The sequence below is a fragment of the Rattus norvegicus genome, chromosome 11, assembly GCF_021556685.1.
Source record: "Rattus norvegicus strain SHRSP/BbbUtx chromosome 11, alternate assembly SHRSP_T2T, whole genome shotgun sequence".
Classification (NCBI taxonomy): Eukaryota; Metazoa; Chordata; class Mammalia; order Rodentia; family Muridae; genus Rattus; species Rattus norvegicus.
The window spans coordinates 81,816,668-81,830,066 of record NC_141544.1 but is presented as its reverse complement, the minus strand read 5'-3'; the positions used below and the strand labels follow the sequence as shown (position 1 = coordinate 81,830,066).

General features: G+C 46.9%; 1 protein-coding gene across 2 annotated transcripts in view; it reads left to right on the top strand.

Annotated features, from left to right (window-relative positions):
* Positions 1-219: 219 nt before the first annotated feature.
* Muc4 (mucin 4, cell surface associated) overlaps positions 220-13,399 on the top strand; it is a 46,668-nt gene continuing 33,488 nt past the window's right edge. The window contains exon 1 of one of the 2 annotated variants that reach the window (XM_087576192.1): positions 220-408. In XM_087576192.1, coding sequence (XP_087432318.1) covers positions 327-408 — 82 coding nt within the window. In that variant the 5' untranslated portion in view covers positions 220-326. 2 annotated transcript variants of the gene reach the window in all.

Genomic DNA, 13,399 nt, shown 5'->3' with positions numbered 1-13,399 from the left:
TGTTTCTCTTTCCCTACATCCCTCTCCTACCCTCCCTCCCACTTGGCTCAAGTTGACAGAAGCAGAGCCATGAGTGTTCAGGTATTAATTTTTTTCCTGGTGGGGGAAAAGGGTGGGGATTGAGGAAAGAAAAGACTGGGTAAGAATAATTGGCATGAGGCCACGCCTTCTTTTGTCCTCCTCCCCCTAGTACTCATTCTGGCCCCTTCAGGGAAATACACCTGTTGGGGCCAGCAGCCAGTAGGGACAGGCTCACCTCTGCTCCTCCTGCTGCCACCTCTGTGCTGTGGAGATTCCTGAGGGAGCCTAAGGGATTCTCTGGAGCCATGCGAGGGCCTCATGGAGTCTCATGGAGAGTTCCCTGGCTGTGTCTGAGCTGCCTGTGTTCTTGCCTCCTCCTGCTACCTGGTGAGCATAGCGTGTGATAATGACATCTGGGGCGGGGGAGGCCGGCTTCAGAGAGGAAGGGAGGAAAGGAGAGAGAGAAGAGGAGGGAGGGAGGGAGAGAGAGAGGGTGAGTGGATATGGGAGAAGGTGGAAGGCAAAAGATAAACTAGAACAAGTTATAAAGAAGGGACAAGACACAGAGATGTCCTGGGGCAGGAGGTGGTCTGGCTTGAGGAACTCATGGTAGAGGGGACCAGGACTTCATTTGCATAGAAAGTGAAAGAGGCAGAACCATAGTCTGGAGGTGAGGGAGTTGAGGAGACTCTGAGGGAAAAATCAGAAAAGCTGCTGAGGGGAGAAAAAGAGAACTCTTCCAGGGATGTCACAGCAGGGGACAAGATGGGTGGGAAATACGTGATACAAAGCAATGTGCCATAAAGGAGGGGAAGGAGGCAGGCCGTCGTGGAGCATGGTGGGAATGGAAACCAGGCATGGGCAGGGGCAGCAGAGATGCCGAGGGCAGCCAGTGCGCTGTCTCAAAAACCTGTGATGCCAGCCTTGGCTTTACATAACCCTGCACAGGGTTCAGGGGGGTGGGCACAGCCCTGCTGGGGATGTTCCCCAGGTCTCTGAAACTCCTTCCTGCCACTTTCCCAACTGCCGGCCTGACTGCAAACTGGGGTTTCGTTCTGTGCATAGGGGTGTCTGGGTATTCTGGTAAGGCTGAAGACTGGGAGCCCAGACCGAAGTCAGAGTCATAGTCCTTCTCGAGCCTCAACAGGCCGTGGGGAGCTTGTGCTGAGTGCTGGAGATCAAACCCAGGGTCTTGCTTGTGTTAACCACGTACTCTGTACCATTGAATATGCCTTCTGCCCAGTTCTTAAATGTTTATATTCTGTGATTCAAACTCTATTCTTGGGACTGGACAAGGCGTCGTATATCTGTAATCCCAGCTCAGGAGGCAGAGGCAGGTGGGTGGGTGGGGGTTTCAAGGTCATACTCAGTTTGAGACCAGCCTGACTACATGATATCCAGTCTCAAAACATAAAATACAGCAAAATGTCAGCTCTCGCACTTGGGACATAGCTTAGCAACAGGTTGCTTGTCTAATGAGCCTGAAGCCCTGGGTTCAATCCCCAGAGCTACAAAACCAAACAAAACAGCAGCAGTCACAAGCTGCAAGCACTTAGGGCCAGATCTGAAGCAAGTCTAAAGGGCTGGAGAGATGGCTCCATGGTTAAGAGCAGTGGCTGCTTTTTCTGAGGACCTGTGCTCAACTTCCAGTATCCATAAACTGCTCACCCCAGCTCTAGGGGGATCTGACACCTTCTTCTGGCCTCTGTAGCACCATACACATATGGTACATAGTCAGATATTCATAAGCAAAATACCTTAAAACACATAAAAAATAGCATTTTTTTAAAAAGCCAGACTTGATGGTTCAAGTCTGTTATCTAGCATTCGGGAGGCAAGAGCATTACTGTGAGTTTGAGGATAACCTGGGCTATGTAGTTAGGTCTGGGCCAGCTTGAGCTATCATGTGAGAAGTTTTCTGAAATAAATACACAAACAAACAAACAAATAAATATGGGTATGGATATAATCAGAGTCATTGTTTAGGTGTATTAAATTGTCGAAGAATAAATAAGAGATGTTTTTAAATCTCCCCCATACTCAACTCTTAAAAAGTTTATACCAACTCCCCACTTGCTCCAAAGCATTACATCATTAAATTCTGTGTTCTTTAGAGAGGGTCCAGGGTATGGGTGGTAGAGAAATCGAGGAGCATGGCTGGAGAAGGAAAGGAGGATGAGGCAGATGGATGACTCACGGAAGTCTCCGTGTCCTGGAGCTGGGGTCCTGTGGTGACAGGATCAGAGCCAGGAGGGTCAGGGAGAGGCAATGAAGCTTAGAGCAAGAGGCAGAACATTATGAGGGGCTTTGTGGGAAAATCCAGTCACTAAGCCGCTTAAGGCAGCTTCTGAGGGTCTGTTCCTTCTGGCTCCTTGAGGGGTCTACTAAGGCCTCGCACACGTCTGGGTCTAAGCTGTCTGTTCACCCTTGTCGGCAGCAAAGGGTCTATATTGGTACAGACATCCCAAGACCAAGTTTTCAGCACAAAGGAGATTTATTTTCCACAGAGGGACAAAAGTGAACGTGTCATGGAGTAAGAGACAAAGACCTAGAGAGATCGAATGGAAGAAGAGGGGGACGGTGGAGAGGTGGAAAGGGATATTTGCTTTGGGGTGACATCATTGCTTTGAGGGCCACTGGGACGATAGGAGGTCATTGCTGGTGCGGGATGAGGATAAATTGAGATAGCATTAAGAAGAACCATGCCGACGTCTTTGAGAGGGGTCCTTCTAATGGGGGTGGGGTGGAGTTAGCAGCCCAGAGTGCAATGGAGCCAGGAAATAGTGGACCCCTCCGTAGGCTCAGGTGGCAGGTCCATCCACCCCGGAAATGATCCTTCCTCTACACTTGCAAGTACGCCCAGCTTTATTTCAAACGTGCTTCACTGCCTGAACAGGCCCAAAGGCCCACCTCTGCCAAAGGGCCAAACTCTGACTGCCGTTTCTGGGGGTCCTTTCTCCTGGGCAGTCTCCTCCATGCCCTGGCCTCTGAGAGAGGATGGGCCAGGCAGTGCTTAACAGGCAGGCTTGTGTCTTCGTTGCCAGGAGAGGCTGAGAAGCGGTTGACCTTTTCCGTGATGAAAGAAATGGTCTTTGCTACTGTGTCTGTTTTCTGGCTTCTTGGCGGGTTAAATACCTCACAAAGACACACAAAGCAGTCTGTGGGGCCACTTCCCTCTAGACTGGGTTCGACACTCTGTAGGCCCAGGGTCCTCCTAGTCTCAACAGCCTTTCTCCAGCCTCTACACGGTTGCTGCTCCAAAATGAGTGCGATTTCTCAGCTCCTCACATGGTGAGGGACAGGGCAATTGTGCCATAAAAGTATCAACATGGTTGGTTGTGCTCACAACGGGCCTTCGTCCATGTGGTAGGCATCTTTGTCCTCTCCATGTGTTTATGTTTGAGGACTCTCAGGCATTGACTCTGTACTTTGGACTCCAAATAGTGCCTTGTGGTGAGTTCAGGAGATGAACGCAATTCAGACTTCGAAGTTGTTCGCTTCCTGAAAGCCTACCCAGGCCATGACTTCAGACACTAAGACGGATAGGTCATGGTCCTTGAGTCCCAAAGCTCTCTAACCTAGGTGAGCTGTTTCAGGTCACACGGCCCATAAGTAAGGCAGCTGGGACAACAATCCAGGTCTCCCTAGCCACAGAAATGCTGACGAGAGAGAACCATCATTCATTTACTTGTTAATTTAAAGGGCGACCTGAGGTACTCCTTCATGTGCCTGACATTGTTCTCAGGTGCCCTTATGTACACTGTGAAGAATAAAACAGCCCCGGCCCGGCTTCCTGGAGCTAAGAACTTGCCAACTGCAGACAGATATTAAATAATTACAGAAGGGCTCTCCAGGGAGGGCTGAGGGTAATGGAGGCATCGAGAGAGCTTTGTTTAGACTGAATCTGGGGTGGTCTCTCTGAGTAACTGTTGTCTGTATGAGCTGAGTCCTGTATGAGTTGTGGGGAGCGTGTACCAGGCAAGAGTCAACAGGGCAAGGGCTTGTGGCACATTCTCAAAGAGACTGGCCCATTGGGGGCTTAAAGAGGTGGCTACGTCCTGCAGGGCTGATGACCGTAGGATGGATTCTGGATTTTAACTGACTAACGTGGGCAAGCAGGGAGGGGCTTTCAGTAAAGGGGTGACTCATGCAGGGACACAAAAGATCTATGACATGGTTGCCCTGGATACCGTGACTGAAAGTGAACGTAGTGGTGGGATAAGAAGACAGCCACGAGCCAGGGAGGCTCCAGGCGGAAGATGCTGGCATGGTGGTGGCACAGAGACCCAGAAAGAGTGAGAGACACAGCAACCGGCGTTACGGCAAGCCTGCGGAGGCACAGAGGTGAGGCAGCGCCACAACAAGCGAAGCCACCTTGTTTCTCCCTTCCCTCCATCCCAAGTCAAAGAGCACCGGGATGGAGTTCGAGGGAAACTGGCCAAATCAAAGGTCAGCATCGTTATCCTGGCTTCATCGAGTGCTTTGGTCTTCCCCTCATCAGTGGTTGGAACCACATTCTTTGTACCGACCTTAAAACTGTAGATCTGTATCAAGGGAGGCCTTCTAGAACCCATGCCTCACAGCAGACTCTAAAACAGGAGATTGAACCCTTCTTTCTAGCTACATCCGCTAGAGCCATCAAACAAGGCCACTCATCCAGGGGCTCCTTCACCTGTGGTGTTACCTTGCGTGAGACTTTACCCGGTATCTGGGAGACGATACATCCAGACACCCCAGGACAATCTTTGTAGCACCAAGACTCAGCACAACTTCCTCATCCCGGTCCAGCGCCTCCTTGCAGAAGTTTGGCCTCCAGTCTCTGCCCTCTTGGTTTTACAGCTTGCCTGGCTTAGCTCCCACCCGAGGTGGGCATACCCACCCAGCCTAAGACGGCTCTTGGGTTCTTGAGCTACTAAGAGCAAATGTTCTACGGGAAGGGCACACTTCTCAGGCTTCATAGCTGTCTCGTGGGCCTCTTCCTAGGCCGAGGGTTGCCGTGACAATTGCAGGAGTTATGGGCACCACCTCACTCTCCCTCTAACCTCACTGAAGGAAGTAGAAAGCTAGTGCCTGGGGCAAGCATCCAAAGATATCGATGATGTCATTGTTGTTGGCCCTGCCCTGCTCCAGGTGGTCTGCCAGACTCTCTCGAGTATTTCGAGTCAGTCTCTTTCCTTGTCTCGAATTCTAGGACACATAAAAGAGAGGCACATAGTGGTGCATGTAACACCTGTCGGTTGATTCTAGGCTGATATGCACAGGATTCCCCACCCATGGTGGAAGGCCAGCCCTCCCTCAACTTCTTCACACTTTCCAATGCATTTACTGCTAAAAATGTTACAGTTGGGCTCTCTGCTTAGACTCTATTCTCTCCTAGGCAACCCTGCAAAGAGATCTCCAGCTAAAAGAGAACAATGGGGAAGGGAGGGGAATTGTGGGAAATTTGGTTTATGGGCTTTTCACCTCTCCCTCCAGGAGAAAAACCCAAGACAAACAACAGGTGCTAAAATGCAGCCTCAGCCCACAGAGCATGCAAGGTGAAGCACGGTTTCTTTTTGTGGTATGACACTCCACCCTATTGAATATATTCTTCTGTCCTCTTCACTCCTGCTGCCACCACTCCTCCTGTATCAACAGCACACCCAACATTTTCTCATGACCGTGGAGTCACCGGAGGGCCATCAAGAAGAATGATGTCCGTTTTCACTTTCAACCTCGCCATCCCTGGAGCCCTGAGAGGCACCACACAGCTGGGAGGCATGACTTTGCTGAGGTTAGGGTGAGCAGAGCGTGTACTGAGGTCTCCAGGACACAGTGGTGAGGCTCGGCCTCACTTCAGAACCAGAGCCAAAGCCTTTGCCATCCCCGGGTGATGCTTCTCCTCTCTTAGAACTTGGGAACTTTTCTGTTTCACACTGTCTCACACGGACCATCGGACAATGGTCTTGCCACTTCAAGAACGCAGCAACTCGCTACTCACACTGATCATCACAGAAAGAAGAGTCAGGAAATAGTCAGAAATGTCCCAGCGCTACGTTCTCTGCCCCTAAACATGTGCTTGGCTTGTCCTCAGGCTCAGCTCCCCATCAACATGGCAGCTCTAGAACCTGGCACAGGTCAACCATCCTAGATCACCCCCACTCCAGCACTCCAGATGCAAGGTGGCAGTCCTGGAGCTGAGCAGGAGCTCACATCCTCAGAGACTTGTCTTTTGCCTTGGTGGCCCTCAATCTCTGCTTCGGAGACGTTGGGCAGGTTACTTAGCCTAGAATTCTCACTGTGCAGTATGGGCCACTGTCAGTGACATACGGGACAGAGCGGGATGTAAATACTAGACTTCGTATTTTTATTATTCGAGGCATGCAAATGTGCTACCAGTGGCAGTCGAAGCAGTTTATTGTGTGAGCTAGTTAGTCCCAAAAGCAGACTGATGTTCAAGGACTTAACATGGAGACACACCTTCCATTAATCTACCAAGAGTCCAAGAATACCTTGGGAATGGGCATTCTTTCCTACAGAAAGCATTCTGTCATGTCTATAGATGCACTGGCCATTTTTAGATGCTCAGCCACAACCAAGAAGAAGTTCAACCATCAGCACATGGTCTACCTCTGAGAACTGCTTAGGTGTGGATCTTAGATGGTAGCTAGATCCGTGCTCTTAGCGTTCAAGCAATTTCCTTCCAGGGCAGGCAATACAGATCATTTTATAGAGCAGCTTTTCCTGGTCTTTGTAAGTAATATCAACCCAACGGCAGTATGAGGGAAGCATTCATTGGGTGTGTATCAGTCAACTTACTATACCGGAAGTCTCGGATGCAGCTTAGCTGATAAAGGACACAAAGTTGATTTAGCTCACAGTTTGGAATGCACAGATAGGCTCTGCGGCCGACCTCATGGAAGAACGGTCAGAGCACAGAGGAGAGCCGGTGCTCACTCCACCAAAACAGGAAGCCAGAAGAGAGGCGGGAGTCCCATAACCCCTTCCTGACCTAAGAGCTTCCCACAAATCTTCCTGGTGAGGGTCTTGCCATCATACTGAGAAGCAAGCCTCCAAAAGACGAGTCTCTGAGGGACAAGCTCACCACATCCAAAGCACAGCAGGGAATGAGAAACTGGACTTAGGAATAGGGAGGAAGGGGGTTCTCATGACACAGCAAAGTGAGCGAGGGGACACGAGTCATTTGGGGGAATGAGAGTTGGCACCAAACTACAATTTGGGGGACAAGGAAGAGGAAACAATGGAAGGTGACTGAGAGGGTTTCAGCCTGGACATCTGGGAACGGCCATTAACAGTTAACAGGAGGAGGGGGATGGAAGGTCGAACCTAAGTGTCTGAGACACAGCCAAAGCTATGCAGATCTCCACGAGTTCGAGGTCAGCATGGTCTACAAAGCAAGTTCTGGGACAGTCAAGGGTACACAGAGGAACCCTATCTCAAAAAATAAAAAACCAAACCAAAACAAAAAACCCCCCAAAAAACAAAAAAACCCAAACCAAACCAAAACAAAATTACAGCTGCACATTAGCTCAGGTTGTAAAAGTCGATTGCGTGGGAAATCCAAGGCCAGGTTGGGCATTTACACTCTACTCTTAAAGGTGGGTTGAGCACACAGTGGGATAGAAGTCTTGATTCCCAAGTGAGGTTATTACTTTGATTTATTACACTATTACTTCTGGCTTTGAGGCCCAGCAAAAGCTCCAGCCTCTTGGGATGTAAGATTCTCATAATATCGTATCTCCACACCCATTCTATTTGCTTTATACTGTTTCTTAAAATGTGCTCCATGGGCTGCAGAAACCAGGATCATCCCGAACACCCACTATGATGCAGATTCCTGGATTCCATCCACACATAGAAAATTAGACTCTCGATGTTAGTCCAAGGACACTTCGTTAGTCATAGGTTAGTTCTCACTTTGTGGCCCAGACTATCTCTAGTAGCCCAGGTTAACCTCAAACTTGAGTCAAGCCTTGTCTCAGTTTCTGAAGTGCTGGGATGATTGACATGAGCCATACTTCAGTGCACATAGGCTGCATTTTTTTTTTTAAAAAAAGATCCCTCATGGATTCTGATTTATCTTATCTTTTATAAAAACATTTTATTTATTTTTAATTATGTGTATATGTGTGTGCCCGTTTGAGTTTATTCAGGCTCTTGGGGAGGCCAGAGGATGTGGATTCCCTGGAATTGGAGTTACAGACAGTTGTGAGCTATCTGATATGGGTGCTGGGACCTGGACCTGGGTCCACTCTAAGAGCAGGAAGCATTTGAACTGCTGAGACTTCTCTCAGTCTTTCTTTTGGGGACCACTTTCTTACGAAACATAGCTTCTCTCACCATCATTTCATACTTGAGCATGACACGCCAAGGTTAGTAGATAATCTACACATCACTTCCTTAAAGAGTTCACCAGTCCGTGAAGGGAGCAGCTTAGAATGTGTTGTTTAAATAGTGTTGAAAGACAGAAGCAACCAGTACCCATCTGTTGTATTAACAGAAATTCCTTCCTTCTCAATGCAGGTTCAATGGAGTGAGAGGGTTTTTGTTTTTGTTTTCCCCACTTATATCCCAAACATTAAAACCCAGGTCAGAAATTGAAGCAGTTCATACCCTCTTGCCTGTTTTCACGGGAGACCAGAAAACTCTCTAAATAAACCTGTACAAGCAGGACTATCAGGCCACGGCCATGTTGGGTGAGATTTAAAATTAGCAATGCAAAGCAAAGAGGTTCCAGGAGGAGAGGATGATGGGAAATGTGGTGGGACCCCAAACTGGCACAACCTTCCTGCCAAAAAGTTTGACAATACACATGAATAACATGAATCTATATTATGGCATAAACCAGTAATTCCACAAACAGAGACAATATCTAGGAAATGAGCTGAAATAGCGGAAGCGGAGCTGAGCATGACGGGCAGAGGTAGTCGCTGCGCTTACAACATGACACAGCTGAGTTACCCGGACACGAGTTAAACAAAGGAAAAAGAAATTGTGCTTGCTAGCAACTGAAAGATAGATGTTGGTTTCCTTACTCGCATCAACCATATAACAAAAAACCCACAATGAACGCAACACATAACGTCCTCCGATAGGTAATATTTGTTTTATACAGTGTTAAAAACTGTGCCCAGGGTTCTGCAGGGCTACTGGATAAACGCTCATCTTTGGGGTACCACACATAGATGCTAGCAACATATGGGTCAAGCCCAAGGTATGAGTTATGTCAGGCCTGGGGAGGTAACTCATCCACTAAAGCCACGTAAGCGTGAGGACCTGAGTTTGGTCCCCAGCATGACGTAGTAGATGGCTGCAGTTCTAGTGGGTTCTGGGAATTAATTTGCTGGCCAGTCAGTCGAGCAGACTCAGTGAACTCTCGTTTCAGTGTCAAACCCTATCTTAAAAAATAAGGTGGAGAGCAACCAAGAGAGATGCTGGACAATGACCTCTGACCTCCACAAGCACGTGGACATACATGGCATACATAGGGCTGCATGCACACAGGCATGCACAGAAAAGGAGAAAAGTTTTAAACCAAGACCAATGGTGTGTTCCTAAGTTCTCGTTACTGCACAGAGAAGTGGGCACACTCCAAATATTCCTCAGGAGAGAGCGCGTGTCACGTTTCTCAGTGCTCCTTTTTGTAGGAACGTGATAATTTAACACAGGAAGGTTCCAGGCTCTGGATATGACTTTGTTAGGAAGCAGGTCTTCAGAGCCCAGCAGAGAGTTTTGACGTAGTACATAGGGCCTTGCTGCTGGTCTGAGTTCAGCCACTCCCTCTGCACCATTCTTTCCTGTTCTGAGGTAGAGGGAGGGAGGCAACTATCACCCAAGACGTAAAAGGCTGATTTCCTCTCTGTTTGTGAAAATAATTACACATATAAAGACCCTTTGGCATCAGGCGAAGTTAAAACAATGTACTCCTGGCTAAGTGGGACTGCACACACATATACACATGCACATTGTACACTCAGACACACTGTCTCTTAGGGTTTTTATTATGAGACAACATCATGACCAAAAGAAACTTGAGGAGGAAAGGGCTTATTACAGCTTCCAACTCTCAGTTCACACTCCCTCACCCACGGAAGTCAAGACAGGAAGTAGAGGCAGGAAGCAGGAACTGAGGCAGAGACCACAGAGGAATGCTGCTTATTGGCTTGCTCTCCATGGGCTCCTCAGCCTGCTTTCTCATACAACCCAGGACCGCTTGCCCATTTTCAATAGGTCATACATTCATTCATTTTGCATTTCTGCTCTAAATTCAGCTTATCTGTAATACACCTTTAAACATCTAATGTTGGGTTTGACTTGCTAATATTTTGCTTAGGATATTCGTGTGGATGTTATTACCGAGTTTTATTTGTCTTAGTTTTTCTTTCTGAAGTGTCTTTGTATAGTTTTATCATTAAAGTTACATTAGCATTGTAAAACCAGCCATGAAGCATTCTTCTTCCAAACTCTGGAAGAGGCCCCATAAAGTCGAAACTACACAATCCTTAAATGTCCGTTAAGAAATGTCCAGCAGGGTACTCTGCAGCTCTGCCCACTCCTTTGTCTACAACAGCTTAGACAGTTCCCCCAGGAAGCAGTTCTATTAACACAGTACAGAGGCTTGCGGGTGAGTCACATGACTTGTGTAAATTAGAGCCAACTCGGAACTCCTCTTACTTGAAAGTCTGAATGGCTCTCTCAGGAAGGGAGCTAAGGAGCTGGGCGTGGTGGCTTAGTCCTAAAATTCTACACCAAGGAGGTTGAGACCGGAGGATGGCTGTGAACTTGAAACCATCCTAGGATAAGTTTCGAGGTGGAAATATATATGGGGAGAGAACCAATCAGGGGCAACTCTAAGAACTGCCTTCCGAACACTTGTAAGCAGTTAGGTTGAAAAGGATGTTTGAAGGCTGGAGCAGGTACTTGCCTGGCATTGCCAATGTTCCTGTTCCCATCTCCAGCACAAAGAGAAGGGAGAAAATCCATTTCCTTTAAAAAAAACCAACAACATTATAAAGTAAAATCTTCCTGTAGTCAATTGAAGTCGAAGCACATTAGGTGGAAAATTCCAGAAATGAATATTTCATAGGTTTTAAATAACTTAGCACAAAGATATTCTTACTGCCGTATGCTATTATTGTTGTTAATCTCTTCTAATGGCTAATTTATAAATTAGACTTTAGCATATGTGTATGTGCAGGGAGAAATTATTATATTATATTATATTATATTATATTATATTATATTATATTATATAGCGTTGGATACTCTTCAATGTTCCAGGCACCCACCTGGGCCTTGGAATGGAATCCCTGGGGATTACTATAATCTAAGAACAGAGAGTTACCTCTGGAGAAAGGACACTGTCCCCTTCTCTTTCAGGAGTTTCCCATTGTCTGTTCACATACCTTTTTCATTTCATGGAAGATACCTTCAAGTTAGAAAAGTCTTGCTCATTTTAATCCTGGGATAGATAACCCACTGAAAAGTATGTGTTTTATTACTGAGCCACATTCCCAGCTCTGGGATTTTTTTTCTTTACTTTGGGGTGAGGTTCGTATAGATAGTTTTACTATGTAGTTTAAGTTGAATTCAAAGTCACTCTGTGACTCAGTAGTCTCAAACTAGGGACCTGAGCTCCTCCTGCCTCAACCTCCAAGTGCTAGGATTACACACAGACACACAGACACATAGACACACCCATACCCCTCCCTCCCCACAGACTCAGATACAGATATATAAACATGAACACACAGACTCAGACATACAGACACACACAGACTCAGACACACACAGATACACAAACATGCACACACAGATGTACACACACACACACACACACACACACACACACACACACACACGACACTGTCAGCTTTGAGGCTTATTTACAAATGTTCTGAAGCAACCCCAAGTAGCTGGCCTCTCTGTGGGAAGCCTGGACTGCCACCTCTCAATTGTTGACCAGGGCTTTCCTCCAAAATGTCTCGGAGCCTCTGAGCTAGAACAGGTTTTGTGGCCCAGCCCTGGCTCACCAGCCCAGGAGGATACATAGTGTCCCAGAAGCCTTTTTCACCCTGGGCTACTTCCTCACCACAGTGAGGGAAACTGCCTGCCTCTCTTTGTTTGTCTTCTCAGGACTGTTTTAAGACTCCTCTTAAAAGAAGGAGTATTTGACAACCTTAGCAAGAAAGATGGGCTGCTTCCAGTCATGTCAGAAAGATTAATGTTCAATCTTTATTTCTAAAGTCCTTGGAGGGGTGGAATTGATGCTCTCTTCAGTTAACAGACATGCCCATTGATACAGGATCTGAAAAGCATTCATTTACATTATTGATAGATTTATGAGGAAGCCCTGAATGTGTGCACCTAAGGGGTACATGGAAAGTTACCCTAACCACTATTCTGTGTGCTTTGATTTTGATTAGTCATAATAAATCTCTTGATTAAGAGTTTAAAAAATATTTTAGCAGTATGTATTGGATTATAGGAGTTAGGCATAATATCATAATATTTCCACTTGGACTCTGCTCAAATTCAGCCTCCTTTGTCCATTCTCTCCTTTCCCAATATCTAGACTATTTTAAATCATCATCATCACCATCACCATCATCATCACCACCACCATCATCATCATCAATCATCATCATCATTATTTTAAGACAGGGTTTCTTTGTGTAGTCTAGGCTGTCCTGGAACTTCTTCTGTAGACCAGGTTGGCCTTAAACTCACAGAGATCTGCTTGTATCCGCCTCCCAAGTGCTAGGATTAAAAGTGTGTACCACCATTGCCTGGTTTATAGTTTTTATTCTTAATCATGTATGTATGTATGTATGTATGTATGTATGTATGTATGTATGTATGTATGTTGGGGCACATGTGAGTGCAGGTCCTTGTAGAGAACAGATCCACTGAGCTGCTGGATGTGGAGTTTGAAAGACTCAACCCTGCTTCTCTGCAAGAGAAGTACGTGCTTGTAATCACTGCTCCTGTCCCCTAACTTCTAGAATTTTCACATTGTCAATTGTGCCTTGGAGAAAGCAGCAGCATCTTCATTGGTGGTTACACTCTCTAAGACGTAAGACCGCTTGATACTTTGAGTGAATCTTTAAGGGCTGTGCACTCCTGCTCTCTGTTGCCTCTATTCCATTCCCATTTACAAGCTTCCTCCTTCTCTCCTGACGTGGTCTGGCACACTGAGCTCCATGGTGTCACTTCTCCAGAACTTTGAGTATGGCGGTGAGGGCTGTGGAGGACGCAAAGCAGAGGCTAAGAGCTTGGGTATTGGTCTTGGCTTCCCAGGGAGAGCTGGAAGTTTTGGGAAAGTCAGATCTCAGTCTCAGAGAAGCCTCTAACATTTACAAAATTGGGGGATAATGAC